This window comes from Lathyrus oleraceus, chromosome 1, assembly GCF_024323335.1.
Source record: "Lathyrus oleraceus cultivar Zhongwan6 chromosome 1, CAAS_Psat_ZW6_1.0, whole genome shotgun sequence".
In the NCBI taxonomy this organism is placed as follows: Eukaryota; Viridiplantae; Streptophyta; class Magnoliopsida; order Fabales; family Fabaceae; genus Lathyrus; species Lathyrus oleraceus.
Window position 1 is genome coordinate 286,647,224 of NC_066579.1, and position 19,161 is coordinate 286,666,384.

The 19,161-nt window shown below is 34.1% G+C and overlaps 1 protein-coding gene across 1 annotated transcript; it reads right to left on the reverse strand.

Moving 5' to 3' along the window:
* Nucleotides 1-8,793: 8,793 nt before the first annotated feature.
* On the reverse strand, nucleotides 8,794-10,146 carry LOC127130770 (CDGSH iron-sulfur domain-containing protein NEET). Its single transcript, XM_051059736.1, has 2 exons — nucleotides 9,700-10,146; nucleotides 8,794-9,011 (listed from the first exon to the last, which is right to left on the reverse strand). The coding sequence occupies exons 1-2, from the start codon at nucleotides 9,951-9,953 to the stop codon at nucleotides 8,912-8,914; spliced, it is 354 nt and encodes a 117-aa protein (XP_050915693.1). The 5' UTR covers nucleotides 9,954-10,146; the 3' UTR covers nucleotides 8,794-8,911.
* Between the last annotated feature and the right edge of the window lie 9,015 nt (nucleotides 10,147-19,161).

Here is a 19,161-nt window from a genome sequence, read left to right on the forward strand (position 1 = left end):
TAGAGAGAGTTAATGGCTCAACCACAACCATAGACATAGGTCTTTCGCAAGGATAAGGCATATTTAACTCCAAAGCTCTCTTCTTCACCCAAAGAGTGTAAGCTTCCAAAGCTACACAATTGCATGAACCAAGCTCGGATCTTCCTTTCCTATGCACATTATGCCAAGCATGCACAATCTTCTGCTTCAAATGTTGGGGATCTTTACCCTCTTGATAGAAAAGACCTTCTAACGAAGTGTTATTAGGTTTATCTCTCAAGGGGGACCCAAGCTGACGATGAGCCAAAGCAGGGTTGTAGTTAATTCCTCCTTGTGTACCAATGAGAGGCATATTAGAGAATTCACCACAACTATCAATAATGTCTAAACCGCTCAAAGAAGGATCATACCAAACTATATCATCATTAGTGAGAGACATAAGTCTCTGAGACCACCGTAGACATTGTTTGTTCTCCACAAAAGCAGACGTCTAAGGCAAGTGCGAAATAAACCACTTGTACAGAATAGGAATACAACATACGATCGTTCCACCACCCTTAGAATTCCTTAGATTCAAAGAGAAATACATATCACCCGACAAAGTAGGCACAAGATTCCCAATCAAGAAAAGTCTAATGGTGTTAACATCAACAAAATCGTCAATGTTAGAGAACAAAGTTAATCCATAAATGAGCAACACAAAGATAGCTTCAAAAGCGTCCACACTACCGGCTTGAGCAAAAGTAGTAGCTTCCTTGACGAGGAAATCAGATGGAAACCCAAACAAACCTCCTTTCTTCACCTAATCAACCTTTATCTCAGACTTCTTCAAGTGAAGAGCTTCAGCAATAAGACTAGATCGGGGAATCTCCTCTGAACCACTAAAAGGTACTCTACTAGAAACAAGTATCCCCAAAAGATGAGAATACTCCTCTAAGGTAGGCACAAGCTGAAAATCTGGGAAAGTGAAACAGCGGTAGAGAGGATCATAGAACTGCACTAGCACACTCAAAAGTCCTTCAACCACATCAGCAGACAAGATAGACAAAAGCTTCCCATGACATTGTTTGAAGTCCAAGGGATCTAATATAAAAGATGTTATCTTCCTTAACTCTTTCAAGTCGGGACATCTAAAATTGTACTTCTTAGTGTTCCTTCGTCCACAATCCATGGTCTGAAAATATTTGCAAATAATACCTCAGTTCCTTGAAATTTTCGTGTGATGCATGTTATGATGCGCATGAATGCATGAATGCAACAATCACAAATAAGGGATCACACATAAGGCAAACAAAGGTCAAGGGATGAATCAAGTCATTGTCAAGATCAATCATCCATTTTGGTGGATTATGGTTTTCACCTTATCAGCACCCAAGTTCCATTGATATTGACAAGACTTGATTGGATCAACCAAGAATCAAGGGTTTGTTGTAGGTCACGAGCATGGAGTCTGGGTAAGAACCATCCCAAAGGAGTTAACTAAGGATAAAACCTGTAGGTCATGTTCTAAAAAGTTCCCAGAGTCTTAATTCCATCTATCAGATATTACAGGTTAAGATGACTGACTTATCGACCCATAATATTCTCAAGAGAAACTCGTCTGAGTGTAGTATCACGTAACAACTATTATCAAGTCTACACTTGAACGGTTTCCGCACTACGTCCTAAATAGGCCAAGAGGGGGTAAATGTTCTACAGTCCTCAGCTTCTCAGACCCAAATTAGAGATAGTAATGCCTAACCATAAATACTTGTGTGACATTTCCAAATCCAAAAGAGTCTCCACTTAGCAGATGGATCTCAAGCCAACTTGTTAAGGACTACTCCACACAAGTCGAACATGACTATACCATCCTTATATCTTAATTGCACTCAAGTTCGGGTTAGAACTTATCTCACCACTCAGAGATCACCAAGCACAACAAATAGATTATATCACACGTACATATATACAAACATCACATATATACAAATATATACACACAAAAAGTAGGCTAAACCCACTGGAGACTACTCCCCAGCAGAGTCGCCACTTAATTTCTATAGCGGTAAATTCATGATCATCAAGCTATGGATAAGTTAGACATCAAATAACAAGAGTCGCCACCGTGCTTTTATTATTTCCAAGGGAAAAGGGAAAAAGTACGAACAAAACCCAAAAGTAAGAAGTTTTCAAATCAAAACTAATAAAATGTCAGAGATTATAGGTAAGGGGGTTGGTTACACAGAGGGAAGGTGTTAGCACCCAAAGTGTCCTAGGTACTCCTAGGAAGCCCTTTTTGTGTGCATATGTATTTGGTACAAAAATGATGTTTACAAACAAATAGAATGGGGGGATGAGAAAATAATTCATTAATTATATATGAGTAAAGACTAAAATTAAATGACATTAAAGTAAATGGCTTGAAATTAAAAGTTAGTTGTTAATAAGTTAGAAGTTAGTATTGTTTTGCTTTTGCTTTTCATTTTTTAAGTCATTCCTTGGAGAACACTCAACCCCCTTATCACAAGCATGGATCCTTGAGCCAAGACATCTTCCAAAGGAAGGAAGAAAGGCCAAGTTTCCACACAATACCATGAAAGAGGGGAGACTTACAATCTCACTAACTAAAATGTTATGCCTTTTGTGTCACAAATTTAGCGCTATGTTAAGCAATCATAATTGGACTTATGTAGAAGTCACAACTATTTGAGGTCGGGCAATAGAATTTTGGTGTTAATGCATGTTTGAGACATAGTATAATGGACTATGCTCATGAAACATACCACACACAAAAAGAATATGCAAAAGAGGTGGCCTAATCTCATCCATACTTATGTTGATTTTTCAATCAACTAGCCTTAGGACTTTGAGATATCATAGACCAAATGATATGAATGCATAAACAATGGGAATGAGATGAAGAGAGGGGGGGGAATGGATCAAAACTCAAATTGGTCAAAGGACGATTTTTACCAAATTAGTATCATCCATTCATTTTGGGAGATGGAATGTACATTCCATCAATCCCCTAAATCCAATGATATTAACTTGACAAAATCAAATCAACCTTGACCAAGGTCCAACAACAAGAGTCAAACTCAGACAAGTCATCACAATTGGTCAACACAATTAATTGGCATTTATTCAAATTAAAAAGACTAAAATAATGCATTTAAATAAAATATGGTGTGTCAAATTCCTAAAACCTCATCAAAACACCAAAGAAATGGCCATGAGATTTATCATAGGTCAAACAAGGTCAAAGGACCTTGGAGAAAAAAAATCAGAATTTTTAGAGACTTAAAAGTATTTTTAAACAATTAAAAATAATCACAAAATCATGAAAAATCATGAAAAAATATTAATAATGATCCAAAAAATAATTTTAATTCGGAATACGAAAGAGGAAATTTTTTGAAATTTTTTGGTGAAACTCTCATATTTTTTTGGATCAATATTAAAATTAATATCAATTAATGAAAATAAAAGGAATAAAACAAAAATCAGAAAATGTGAAAAAACGTGAGCCACCTGATCTCCCTCATTAATTGAGGTGGCAGATCAAGTGGCCTAGAACGTGCGTTCCACTTAAAATATCTAATGATTCAAACAAGTTAGATCTATGTGCTATGAGGATGAGAAATAATAGTTAGGACTTTATTGTTCTCTCAATTCCCAAGTACTTTGATCGTTGACCGTACTTAGTCAAGGGTCAGATACTTGTCTCCCTCTAAGTTCCAATGATTAGACTTACCAAATTCTTTTCACAATTCAAATATCTTTTTTGGATGAAAAAGAGTGGTTAGGACAACATTGTCCTCTCAACTCCCGAGTTATTGGACCGTTGACTGTATCTAGCCAAGGGTCTGATGATTGTCTCCGTACATAAAATCAACCCTAACAAATCAAATCATCTTTTTCCTTAGGGCTTTCTCTTCAAAAACCTTTCAATAAGAACGTGTTACTTCCGTTCTACCGTGAATGAAGCTTAAGCCTCCATGTGCGAGCAAGTAATGTTTAACTGCTATAGTGTGAACCAATCGTATCCACTTTACCGAAAACAAGCAAATACTTTCCGCTCCTATGACAGAGTAAACAAGCAAGTGAACAGTAGCGCGCGAACGTCAATACTGCTCAGTAAAAACAACCAAACAAATCCTCCATTTTTGAGCCGAACTACGAAGCTCTGACTTCCTTATTGCACGTATGGGGATACGTAGGCACAAGGGCTCAAATCCTTGGCGAGCACACTAACTTAAAACTTATTTTCTCCCCATCTCATCTCTCATCTCATTCCCTATAGCAAGCAACATACAGATAAACAAACATGCATACGCATTTGATACGAGCAAGTGGTTCCCATGGAGTACCATGGATGTGAGGGGTGCTAATACCTTCCCCTTGCATAACCGACTTCCGAATCCGCTCTTGGTTGCGAGATTGTTTCTCTCATTTGGGGTTTTATCGCTATTTTCCCTTTCCTTTGGAATAAACAAAATCTGGTGGCGACTCTGTATTTTTTGCGGCGCTTCAAGCGCCAATTTTGATCTTACTAGATGTGAGTAAATCTTTTATTGTGTATTGTGATGCATCTAAGACGAGTTTGTATGGTGTGCTTATGCAAAAGATTCAAATTGTAGTGTATGCTTCTAGAAAACTCAAGACTCATGAGAGGAGTTATCCTACCCATGATTTGGATTTGGCAATAGTTGTCTTCGAGCTTAAAGTTTTGAGGCATTATTTATATGATTCTAGGTTTGAAGTTTTCAATGATCATAAGAGTCTGAAGTATCTTTTTGATCAAAATGAGCTAAATACGAGGTAGAGGAGATGGAAAAATTGTTGAAGGAATATGATTTTGAGTATATTTACCATCCTAGTAAAGATAAATTGGTGGTTGATTCATTAAGTAGGAAGTCTTTGCATATGTCGATGATATTGGTTAGAGAAAAATGGATTTGATCGAGTAGTTCAAAGATCTTAGCTTGGTGTGTGAGATGACACTAAGAAGTGTGAAGTTGGATATGCTGAAGTTGACTAGTAACGTACTAGAAGAGTTCAAGGAAGGTCAGAAGTTAGACTTAGGATTGATTGGTTAATTAGTACAAAAACCAAGGTAAAGAAGTGGACTTTAGAATAAATGAGAATGAGATTATGAAATTTCAGGACAGAGTTTGTGTGTCGGATTTTCCAGAGCTTAAGAAGAGAATTCTTGAAGAAGGTCATAGGAGTAGTTTGAGTATTCATCCCAGAGCCATGAAGATGTATCAAGATCTTAAGAAGATGTTTTGGTGGCCAGGTATGAAGAATGATGTTTCCGAGTTTGTGTATTATTGTTTGACTTGTCAGAAGTCAAAGATTGAGCATCTGAATTCATTTTAATTTATGCAACCTTCAAGCATTCCTAAGTGGAAGTGGGATAGTATCTATATGGATTTTGTAGCGGGTTTTCCAAAGACTTCAAAAGAAAGTGAGTTGATATGGGTTGTTGTGGATATACTGACTAAGTCGACTCATTTTGTTCTGATAAAGATCGGTTACTTATAGCAGAAGTTAGCAGAGATCTACATCAATGAGATTGTGAAGTTGCATAGTATTCTTTCGAGCATTGTTTTAGATAAAGATTTGAGGTTCACATCAAGGTTTTTATAGAGTTTTCAAGAATCCTTGGGAACCAAGTTAAGGTTGAGTTCTGCTTACCATCGCAAATGGACGGTCAGGCAGAAAGGACTATCTAGTCTTTGAAAGATTTATTGAGGGCTTATGTTTTAGAGCAAGGAGGTAAATGACCGAGTTACTTGTCATTGATTGAGTTTACATATAACAACAATTTCTATTCTAGTATTGTAATGAAACCTTTTGAAGCTTTGTGTGGTAGAAGGGGTAAGACACCTTTGTGTTGGTATGAATTAGGTGAAAGTTTTGTGATTGGACCTGAAATTGTTTAGCAGACTACTGTGAAGGTTAAGATGATTTAGGAGAAGATAAAGGAATCGTAGAGTAGACAGGAGAGTTATCATGATAAGTGAGTGAAGGAACTTGAATTCCGAGAGGGAGATCTCATGTTCTTGATATTCACTCAGGTGTCTGGTGTTGGTTGTGAGTTGAAGTCTTGAAAGCATACGCCTCATTTTATTCATCCATATCATATCCTTCAAAGAGTAAGACAAAAGGCCTACAGAGTTTCCTTACCAATGTCTCTTTCAAATCTTCACAATGTCTTTCGTGTATCTCAACTGCAGAAGTATATTCCATATTTGTCCCATGTGATCCAAATGGATAATATGTGAGTGAGAGAGAACTTGATTGTTGAGACATCTTGAAGATTCAGGATCGAGAAGTGAAACACTTAAGGGGTAAAGAGATCGTTTTTGTAAAGGTAGTGTGGGGAGGACCTGCTAGAGGAAGTGTGACATGGGAGCAGGAGATTCAGATGAGAGAGTCTTATCCAAAGTTATTTCTTTCAGGTAATTTTCGAGGTTGAAAATTCTTTAAATGGGGAGAGTTGTAACACCCTGATTTTGACTATTTTATTTTAATTGAGTTTAAAATTATTTATATTATTTTATTTGAGTGCTATATTTAATTTATTGTTATTATTGAGAATGAGTATGATTTTATTAGAATTATTATCAATTTTAGTTATTTAAATAACATAAATAATGAGAAATTGAGTTTTGGGGAGAAAATTAGAATTTAAATTAAAATTGTAAAAAGGGTGAAATTAATGAGAGTTTAGGGGAATTTTCAAATTTATTTAAAATAAAATAGAATTGGGTTTTATTTATTGAGAATGAAAAGTTTGGAGAGAGTTTTGGTTGGTACGTAGAAATGGTGAGAAAAGTGGAGGCAAAACCCTAGGAGAGCTCTTGAAGGAGAGAATGGAGCTTCCATAGTCAAAAGTTTTAATGTTTGCTGCAAATTCGAGGTAAGGGGGAATTGTTCATGATATGAATTTTATGGCATAAGGATAAAGAAGATTCCTTATCCTCCTTTTTCTTTTGATTTTCCTAGTTTGATGAAATCGTTGAATCTAGAGATGGTTTGTGTAAAACCTCTCTTGATTTGCAGTGATGTGTTGTGAAACTCGTGTTGTAATTGTTTACTGATTTTCGTATAAAATTGTGTGTGAAATTCTGATTTTTGATGTTCATATGCTTATGTGAAGTTATGATGAAAAGTATGAATGATTTGGTGTTAAATGACTATTTTGTGCGAAAATGATGTGCTTAATGTTGTATAAATGATGTGTGATGATTTGTTGTGAATTTTGGATTTTCTTCAATCAAAATTGGAGCTTCGGGGGTGCTCCAATGGTGTAAACGCATAATTATGTGTTATGCGCAACGGTGACGTGCGTCACTTTTGTGACTGGCCAACCATCACTGTGTTGAGAGGGTTTACGGACGTCAGCGAGGTGAGGGTAGACCTTTATGGACCTCAGGGACGGACTTCTTGCCCAAGCGTCAATATGATGACAGTTTCGTGAGAGAGGGGGTGATGGGCAAGCATGACGGGGTAGGTAAGAAATTTGATAGATAAAAGGTGTGTGTATGTTTGTGTGTGTGCACGCATGTGTGTGAGTAAGCGTGTGTGCGTGCGTAAGTTCGTGTGTGCGTGTGTGTGCGTGCGTATGCAGTGCGCGGCGCGCACCTGTGCATGTGTGTGTATGCGTGTGTGTTGGAGTTAATACTTTTGCAATAATCTAGTCACTCAGACAGACACGGTCAAGCGAGCTTTTATATGCGTGTGTGTTGGAGTTATTTCCATACTTTGCAATAATCTGGTCACTCAATCAGACACGATTAAGCGAGCTTTTATATTTTCTCTCTTTCACAACTCTAAGGCTTTCAGGATCATTTGCTAGATACATCGATCATACAAACTCTTTAATGGAATCTTGAGTCTCAAGATGTCTTCAAATTTGATCATCACCATCAAAGAGTTAAAAAACTATTACCACCAACTTCAACAATTATTAGTGTTATCGTCATCAAAACATTAAAAACAGAATTATTACCGACAAATACATAGATACACAATTTTTAGTAGTGCTTGATTTTTGAATAAATGTTATACTTGTAAACTCTTGTACTAGTATTTCATATGTATCGATTGAGGTGTATTTATAGAAAATCACAATCAAACCGTTGACAATTTTCGCATGAAATGTATTGTTGTCATAAATGCCATGCATAACTTGTAATTTGCACTTTCTTATACTACTATTACCAAGACAATTACAATTGTGATAAGTTCAAAATGATTCATTAAGAGGGAAATTTGAAATATTATCTTCAAGAGACAATGTCATCTTTAAGTTCCTTGATTTATGATATTTTGACTAGATGGTCCAAACTTGATGAGTTCATCAACCATATGCTTTGATTTTTGATATTTTGACTAGATGATTCAAACATGAGTTCATCAACCAAATAATTTAACCTTTTAGAGTTGACCAGATGATTCAAGACTATTTTTTAAAAGAAAAATTAACATTAGACATGGCGACTCTCCTTCGATCTAGAAATTTTGTTTTTTTGGCTCAAAGTGATCTACCATAAAACAACTATATATGTGTAAGCCAAAGAAAAGGAAAATGAAGACAAATTCTGGTCCTGGTGTTTTGGTTGAAAAATAGGATGAGCTCACGGTGGTCCCTAGGGCTGCGCTAGGTGAGCGCACGGTTGAAGGCTTACCGGACAATGGAGACTTGCGGTAGCAGTGGCACATGCAGTGTTCAACGAGCTCTCGTGATATCATGTAAAAAATCATTCTCACATATGGTAATGTTTTTAATTTCACATCTAGGTTACCATCTAAAAGCTAACATGAACTGCAAGATAAGCCACATTTTATTTCTAACACTGAAATATTAATAAATTCTGATACATAAACAACCTCTGAAAATTTAATTTCTCTGAAATAACACAAGTGAAAATCCTTAATTTTACTTTTTCAAAAGAAGAGGCCCAACATTATCTCCAGTGGCCTTGTTGTGCTTTACATGGCTGCCATCACATAAAGGAAAAGTTCCTGATCTCCAACATCTGCAACAAAGCACCCCCAAAAAAGCCAGAAAAAGATTAAGAACTTTTGTAATTTAAACATGTACATAAAATTAAGAAAACTATACGCAAGGAAAATTCAAGACTTTCCATTTGATAAAAGACTTAAAAGCTTTACTTTTCGATTCCATTTCATTCCGCTCCACTATGTTACAGTTCCATTCTTTTACGGTTACATTCCGCCCGGTTCAATTCCATTTCATTCAAATCCGGTAATTTCATTTCATTCCAATTTGTTCATTTTATAATATCCAAATATAGCCTTAATGAATTATTGTCATAACTTCAAAACATGAAAAGCATGTTTCTTGACTAATCAAATAACAATAACATTCACAAACTACCCTTCACAAATATTCATCTAATTTCAATTAAATATGTTTCAGTTCTTTTAAATATCTCAACAAATTTTTAGTCTTCTAAATTTGTATCCAAACCCTAAATCCCAAACCCAACAAAATCCCCAAATCAAACCCTACATCCAAAGCCAAAACAAAATCCCCAAATCAAACCCTAATTCCCAAAGCCAAAAAAAAAAAAAAATCAAACCCTAAATCCCAAATTTCAACCAATAAAACTGAAAATTTCACTAGTAACATATTAACATCACACTAATTAAGATTCATAATGATACAATTAACAAGAAACAAAAAACTTCCAAAACCTTTACCTGCAATAAGGGGTAACAGGCTTGGAGAGTTCATTAACCACAACAGCATCAACAACCTTTTCTTCATTCTTCCTTACATCTGGATTTATACTACTCACACCCCCTGCTTCCGCTTTCACAACCACCACACTCCTAACTCCCCTACCAAAGGAACAATTGTTGTTGAAATTGGTGCCTAAGAATCCATTTTTTGTCTCACCAAAACGTGGCTTATGGCAAAATACTACACCAGTTTGGCTCAGAACAGATTCCATTGAATAGGGTATGAATTTCTGTTTGTGTTCAAAAGTTTTTGGGTTTGAAATGGGTTGGTGGCGGATGAGATAACAAGAGAAAATTGAAGTGTTTGTTACACGTGTTGATGGACTTGTGGATAGCACACTCCACTTTGAATGGTGACGATATTAACAACTCATAAAAGATTAACATATCCTAGAAGAAGCTTTGTGTAGAATTATTTTGTTTAATGATTTACTATAAATATTATATTTGAATAATCTAAATATTAAATTTATAGTTTATGTTAATTATTAAGCCTTATAATTAAAAATTATAGTTATATAATTGAATGTTGAATATTTAGTTGTATCTTTAAGGTTTTATATGTATGATTGAAATATTGAATAAAGTTGAAATTTTTGTGAAAAATACAATAATTAATTTATTCAATAAGAATTTTTAATTTGAGAGTTAGATTGACCAAATATAATATTTATATTTATTATTAAATAAAATAATATATACATAGTTACTATTGGAGAAGTTGATATCTCCTCGGTTATTTTGTGAAAATATTTTTATTTTTTAATTTTGTTCAAGAAGAACACTTTTAAGAAAAGATAATGAGAGTGTCAGAAAATATTATTATTTCTAATGGTATATTAACTCTGGTTAGTATTTTGTCCTCATTCTAGAGTCGGTTAAAACATTTTTATATTTTTTATCATAACTAAGTTATGGTTAAATATAATTTATATATTGTGATTGTCGAAGTTTCGCTAAATTGAAATTTTTACATAGAATCCAAAAATTTAAAATGATCTTACATTAAAGAAATTTATTTCAATAATTTTACTTTTTTTTATTAATAAGTTTAAAAGCGCATATTTTTTTTAATTAAATCTAAAGTCAATTCAATTAGGGAGGTTGTGTCTTCATTCAAGTGGATGATGATGAGGACATGGTACTAGTGGCCACAGAAGGTCATTTAAAAAACAATATTTAAGGGGTCACATTTATAATGCTTTTTAAAAATAAAAAAGTTTTGCATTAATCATGACGATTCGAAAACCTTATAATCAACCAAACTTAGATAATAATATTAAAGCTTGTTTACCACTCATTTTTTTAGCTCAACCCAAAAAAAGCTCGAGGTCATCATAGGCTATCTTCACGATGAGGGTCATGTTCCATCAACACATAAAAAATAAGAAAATATCATCCTTAGAAGAAAACTCCATTATCGCTACTAACTTCTGCACAACATCTTCATGTCTCACATTTGGAACCACCAGTCATATAGTAGCTTCTTCCTTACCATACTCATCACCATCACAATGTCATTATTGTCTATTTGACTATTCCTCCGCGCATCTCAAGTGAAATTACGATATGAAACGCAATGCAAAAACAAAAAATTTCTCTTAAGTCAATCCTTAAGAATAAGCATGATCAATGATAGAGTGATTACCTCTTGTGGCGATTAACTATTGATGCAGAATTAGAAGAACGATCACGAGCGTTGAACAACAACGGCTCTACTCAGTCCACGTGAACATAGTGTCTTCAATCTCATTGTTAGGTTCTATGAATGAAAACTTTGAGAGAGAGAGAGAGAGAGAGAGAGAGCACAACTAGAGTTTCATAAATTGAATTTCATCAAATGAGAAAACTTCAACGTAAGAGTTATATTTATATAATGCTTATATAGGTTGCAAGCTCAACAATCCCACTTAAGTGCATCGTGTCTCAAGGTGTACTGTATTTCACTTGGTGTATCGTACCTTACGGTGTTCCATATTTCATTCAAGCGCATTGTACATTATATGTTTTGTATTCCATTTAAGAACAATGTACCTTATGATGTTCTGCATTGCACTTAAGTACAATGTACCTTACAATGCTTCATATAGAACATAAGTACACAATATTGCACTTAAGCACAATCGAACAAGCTTCACTTATTCATTTTGTTGTTCTTTTGATTGGCTGATTTTGGTAAAATAGCATGGGTAGTACAAGATGTTAATTGTGAAGATGCATCATGTGGGACCAGATGTTCAAACATGAGGTGCAACATCTAGCCTCAGTCTGTTAGCTAGATTTCATGAGAAAATTTGAGTGTGATTGTGTTTGTTTCTAAGAAGATTTGTTCAGTCCCAGTTTCTGCTAAAGTGTTTGACAGAAATATTTGGTTGTAAGCAGGTTGTTGAGTAAAATGTTCAGCACATGTTTGTGACATCTTAGCGTACGAATTAAGGTCAGATTTTCTTCAAATTTGTTTTTGTGTTTATTTCTTCAGAAGATACATAAGTTTTCTTTTGGAAGAAGCTTGGTAATCCAAATCAATTTGGAAACTATTTTATTCAAATAAGAAGATTTGGTTTGATTGGATTTGCATTAAAGAAAAAGATTTAATTGAATATGCTTTGAAGGAAGATTTAGTTCGGTTTTATTCAATCTAAGATTTGTTGAAATTGATATACAAAGATATTGATTGAAGTTTTAATTAAATAAATAATACATGAAGATATTTTATTGGATTTGTTTTAATTACAAGCTTTGGATTTTCACTTGTTGAAGAAATTTCCAATCTCAATTAAGGATGATTTAAAGCGTGGTTTAGTTTTTGCAAGAGATTAATTCTGAATCTTTTACTTGATAAGTTGCAATTATGATGTATATCAAGTAAAGTTTTTATTTGATTTGTTCAAGATTCAGAATTTTGTTACGTTGACAGATCTCATACCAAATGTCCCATCACGTATGCAACATTTGGCCTTTGTCAACAGGCCATGGTTGTTGTTATTTTGAGAGAAAATTATGGTTGGTGTTTCAATCAGATTTGTTATTATCTGTTAGCAATGTGTTGATTAGATTTGTTTGGAAGATTGAATTAGATCAAATCTAATTATTTAGATATTTAAATTTGAATCAAAATAAATTAAATCTTTTCGTTTGAGGTTTTTGAAAAATAAATCAAAACAGAATCCTCTATAAATCTGGACGTGATCAAATCTTATGTCATTAGAGAAAAGCCTAAAAGTTGCATTGTTATTTAAGGAGACTCAAACCTAACATTTGAAGTGAACACATATATTAAAGATCTAGTGTGTTAGGATTTGGTTCTTTGAGTCTTTGTAATTTGTTGTTTTTGTACGTCTTTATAATAAGTCTAAATTGAGTATTCAAGGCATAAAGGTTAATTATTAGTTGAATTGTAATTCATTATTATTGTATTGATCAATATCGTTAGTGGTTGAGATAAAGTGATAGGGGTTCTCATATTTAGGGAGAGTCCTAAATATAAAGGCACTGGTAGTATTAAGAAGAGGGGAGTTGAACAATGGGTGTTCATCTAAGACACTTTGTACTAATACTATTGAGAGTGGATTTCCTTTCTTGGGTTGGAAGCCTCTCAAATATAGGTGTTGTTGCACTGAACTGAGTTAACAATTCTCTTGCGTTCTTTATATCTATCAATTTTGGTATAAGATGTTGAACACATTGTCTTAGGCATATGGTCTAACATTTGTCCTCCTGAGAACAAAATTTTAATCGGCATCAGAGCAAGCACCTTGTTCTGTTTGGGTGTGTTCTAGGGTTCTGATTATGTTCAAGATGGAAAATTTTAAAAGAGGAGCAATTCATCAACCAAAGATTCTTAATGATATTAAGACTCCTCCAAAGAATTGAGTTAAAGATAATTATGAAGATTTTAAAGACCGAGTAGATTATGATACTGAAGAAAATCTCATGCTTGCTAAGATCTTTGGTAAAGTCGTGAGAAAACTAGCTATGAGATATGAGAATAATGTCTCTACAAATTTTTAAGACAAACAACAACACAATTGCAAGAGGTGTAACTTTCATTGTAAAGGAATAGATGGTGTAAATCTCAACTGGACCCAATGTCTTAAACGCAAAAAAATGGACATATTCAAGCTAAATGCTTAAGTTTTCCAAGGAATCAAAGAAAAATCTACAATATCATTAATGATGAGGAAGGTGAATCTAATCAAGAAAACATTATTGTGACTTTCACTACACACATCAGAGACATGAAAGGTGCTATATATACTGATGAGCCATCAAATTCAAATAATATGTGTTTTACTCCTTTTCAGAAAACAGGATGCCCAATGTCAAGTAACATGTCTCAACATCGTGTCAAACACCATTACCACTGCATTAATTTGTTCTACTCAATTCCACTGTACTGTTGTAAATTATATGGCAGACAACCACAACATCAACATATGTATTCTCAGTGGAATGGGAAGTCTCATAGGTATCATCAACAAGCTAGGTGTGATAACCCTACTATTATTATTCATAGTTCTTGTGCCTCCCATAAGAATGTTGAAGAACATGCTCCTGACATCATGGATAATACTTTAGATACATAAACTAAGTTATAGCATAGAAAGATTATGAGTGCAAGGAACTTTGTTGTAGAGAAATTTGTCATGTGTATGTCTGATCTCAAAATTGAAGAAGGTAAAATTTATAACATGTGTCAAGTTGGGAAGCAAACTAAGATGTCATATAGGTTGCTTCAGCATCTTACTCGTGTTTCTAAATTATCACTTATGGACTTTATAAGACTTATGCAAGGAGTTGTCATTGAAGGGAAGACTGGTGGTCAGGTCGGAGGCCCTCCCAACATTGAACAACCAACTATGGTTTAGAAGAAGAAGCTAAAGAAGATTAGTGATTATGGCACAATTCTTCCTATTGGGGTTCCCCTTAATGTGTTGAATTTTAGTATAAGTTGTATGTCAAGAAACAAGTCCTAGACATTGTTCCCCATAATATTCCATATTTTAACAAGTCTGATATGGTTTCTGGTGAAAACGTCCTTTATAAGGATGTGTCAAACGTCCTGTCTGACATGTTGGAGACAAAGTTTCAAATTCATAACAAGAATGATGATGTGACCCTTACAAATAATTTTGTGAGTGATGATGATCATTTCCATGATGATGTTTAGGTTGATATTATTGTAGCCAATGATTATGGTGTTAATAACAATAAGAAGAATAGAAAATATGCATCAAGAAGAAAGAATGCTCGTGCAGTAAAAGATGTTAATGATAACTTGAATGACATAGAGGTGCCTCTAAACAAGAAAAGTAATGAGATTATTACTAGAAAGAAGGCACAACTTATAGCACAAGACTATGCTCCAAAAAAAAGGGGTTGACTTCGATGAAGCTTTTATCTATATTTCTCATCTTGAGGCCATCAAAATGTTGCTAGGTTTGTCTTGTAGTCTTATGTTCACACTTTATCATATGGGTGTGAAAAGTGCCTTCCTCAATAGGTACTTGAATATGGAAGTAAATCAGGATGTTTATAATGATGTCACTTACATGGATGGTGTCATTGAGAAGGATGATTATGTGAAAGTCTATCAGGATGCTAGTGCCGGTGTCAACAACATTTCTGCAATTTCCTCTACAAGTCTGAAGTTAATTTGAAAGGATGTTATGAACAAGGAAATTCTTGAATAATTATGGAATTCCAAAGTAGACATCTAAGAAAAAGCATGAAAAATATGTTGTAGTTATAAAAGCTCATGGAGTTTGTATGAAAGTCATAACAATTAAAGGAAAGGCCAATGGTAAGTCTAGAAGTGTTTCTTCTCTTGTCAAGCTTAAATATTCTCAAGATGGTAATGAAGATATCAACTAGGATGTGTCAGATAAACTATATGGCATGTTGGTGATTGAGTTTCCAACTCAGAAGAAGGATGGCCAAGTTGCCAAGCTTGATGAACAAGATGTGGTACTCAATGTTGTACCTCTTCAGATGATTGGATCGGTTCATGTTCTAAAGACAATATCTAAGGATATTGATATTAATAAGGACAAAAATCCAAAAGGAAAGTCAGCGGAAAGTAAAGATGTTGAGAAGAAGTCTCTAAAGAGAAAGATTGTACACTCAAGTGACTCTGACAGATGCTGAAGAAGATGTCCAGGATATTGTGCACATTGTAAGGAGAAAGGTTGGTGGGAAGAGAATTCTTGTGAATGTATCCTCTGCTCACAGGGATAATATTTCATTTCATTATGAAAAAAGTGTTCAAAAGTGGACGCATGTTTTCCAAAGAAGGATTGTTGGTGAAAAAGAACTAGGTAAAGAAGCTTTTGATTGTAAATAGATTATGGAGTTACTGAAAGCAGTTGGGTTAATGAAAATTGTAACTGACGATGGTCCTTGCTATGAAAATCTAGTCAAGGAATTCACTGTGAACATTACTATTGAGTGTAATGTTGAAGGAAATAAAGAGTATAGAAAGATGTATCATATCGGAAAGTGTGTGAAGTTTTTACCTTCAATTATTAATGGTTATTTGGGCATAAGCAAGTCTGCAGGGTCTAATAAGGTTTTCTCTATTGACAAGATTACATCCAAGAAAAAGGAAGATGGAAATGAGGAAGAAGAGGAAACTAAAGATGAAGATGAAGAAAAACATTATGTTGAAACACTGAAGTATAATGAAATTATGGATCTTCTTAGTGATGCTCAATTATTGAAGACTATGTTGAATGGTGGATATGGTTATCTGAAGTTGATGAAAGAATTAGTGGTTAAAAATGATGGTATTCCTCATGGGTTGCTGAATTTCAGTTGTGAGTTGTTTGTTGGGAAAGATGTCTTAGATATTAGTCCTCCCAATGTTCTTGTTATTGATAAATCTGGTTTTGGTAATATTATAAGTCTGCAATCATAAGATGCCTATTGATGCACCACTGGTTTTTTGTACCAATTAGGAACTTATGTTACCTTGGAATAAGGAGAATATTTTCTTTTTCAATTGGTTAAACATATTGAGTCTCATGGCATCCAACCACTTATATGTGTTCCCTCTCTAGTATGTGATATTTTGAGTGTTCAAAAGAAATACATTGTTATTTGTGATGATGAGATTGGTGTTGCCTCAAGTGTTTTGACTTTGAGTTACATATTGAATGTTGGGAAAGTTGTGGTGGACATTGTGATACACTTTTGTGCACATGTTGATGAAATTGATCTGGTTTTTGATAGAGAAATGTTGGAGCTTTGTGACCTTAACTTGTTGTTGTTGCTACTGCTATTTTTGTGATCCTTAGTTACTTGTTCCCTTTTCAAGGTCCTTTGGTTGGAGATGTGTGTTGGTCTAGTTGGTTGTTGTTCCTGTCAAGCTTGTTCTTTTGGTTGTGACCTTGGTTTGTGGTTCTTTCCATAACTTTGCCAATTTGTGGCAAAAAAACAGGGGAGTAATGATCATGTGAAATAAGATGTTCCAGCATGATGTTTTGTGTGTAGCGACCACCTATCGCGGTGCAAAAAATGACCTAGAGCACTCGCAGGCTCGAGATGATAAACAAAATAGCCACCTAACTTTGTTTATTCCAAAAGGAAATGGAAAATATCGATAAAACTCTTAAAAGAAAAAGAAAATGGTTGTTGCAACAAAATTCAGGTTCAAGGTTCGATTATGTGAGGGGAAGGTATTGGCACCCATCACTTTCCTTGTACTCAATAGGAATCATTTAGTTATATTTACGAATAGAATGTTAGTGTATGTTTATTGTTTTCTTCAATTTTTAAAAGTTTGAGAGAAAAGTAAAAGGTGGAAACAAAGGTTTTTATTAGGGTGCTTGACAAGATTGTGGGTCTTGCTCATATGTATCCTCAGGTGTGATGAGGATTTCAAAGCTACATAGTTTTTCGTAAAAAACTACGTATTGGTTGGTTGATTTTATTGAATGAATGTTTAGATCACATTCTAGCGGTTAAACGTTGTTTGTATTCTCACGATTAGAGGCTTAAGCGTTTGTTTGTATCGCAGTATAACAAAATAAACAGTGTTCTTTTGAAAAGGTTTCGATCGCACAGGCAAGAAAAAAGATAGGTTTGATGGATTGAAGTTTGTTTTTGAGTGAATGGTGAATGCCCGGATGCTCAAGCTATACGACTCGTATCCAAGCAATCAATGAAAATAGTAGTAGACATCAAATTGTTCATTTTCCATTCAATTAATTGTAAAAGGGTTATATGTGATTAATGTATTTTGAATGGAAGACGAATACTCGAATGGTCGAGCTATACGACTCATATCCATCTATTTGGGAAAAAGAGTGGTAGACACCAAATCGTTCATTTTTCATCCGATTTATTATGAAAATGAGAACACTTAAGTATGGTTTATGAAAGAAGTCCAATATGAATCCTGTTAAGAGTTTTAAACGAATGACAAATGCTCGAATGGTCGAGCTATACGACTCGTATCTAAGCAATCAGGGAAAAGAGTGGTAGACACTAAACTATTTCTTTCTCATCCTATTTGTGAAAAGATGTTTAAAATGATTAGCTATTTTTGTTTTAATTTAGAAAATGCACTTGATATGGATAAAAGTTTGATTTGCGTTGATTCTGAATCGATCGAAAGATGATGAGTTTATAAAAGGCCACTTGACGTTGGATCAACGGTTTTTAATTTGAAATATTCATTTTAGTTATTAATTATTTAGTTAATTAATTAAAAAATAAACAAAATAAATAAAATTGCAAAGAAAACAATTAAGTGTGAGGAGGGGTGCAAGATATAATACTAGGTGAAGAAACTAGTAAAAGAAAGAACAATCATGGTCCAAAGGCCCAATGACGACCAAAAGAAAATAAATAAATAAATAAATTTGTAATAAATATAGAGGGGTGCACATAGCTATGCCCCAATGTGTGGCCCATACGCCATTTGTTCAGAATCATTTTATATCACAATTTGCAAATGTTATTATAAGCCAAGAAAATATTGATTTACCATTTGTGATTCAATAACTATTCGTTGGAGATATATGTTTGTTTTTTTATATATTTTTGTCATCATTATTAATTATGAAAATTGCATTTATATTTTTTGTAGCATTAATGTTTGCATGTGAATAAAATGAACTTGTTGTTAATAGTGAATCAACTCCAGTAAAATTTCAATCCGGCGTGGCTAAGGATGTAAATATAAATTGTGATTTAGTTTGAGCTACTCAATACTCAGCGACCAAACCACCAAAAAAAATTAAAGATTGAATCAAACAATTGAAAAACTTTGAATTTTTTTTATTGCGTTTGTGTTTTGGTTTGTAGGCTTTCTATTTATGAGAAAGCTTCATTTTGAATGTTTGCATTTACCAGAAATCTGTTGGTAAAGTGATTGATATATCAAAGTGGGTGTTTGATGAATTTAAAAATAGTTTT

Excerpts from the sequence above, each read along its gene's own strand:
- LOC127130770 (XM_051059736.1), bottom strand. The coding sequence starts at position 9,953 with ATGGAATCTGTTCTGAGCCAAACTGGTGTAGTATTTTGCCATAAGCCA. Across the intron at positions 9,012-9,699 it reads CCTGTTACCCCTTATTGCAG|ATGTTGGAGATCAGGAACTT; the intron begins GTAAAGGTTTTG and ends GCTTTGTTGCAG.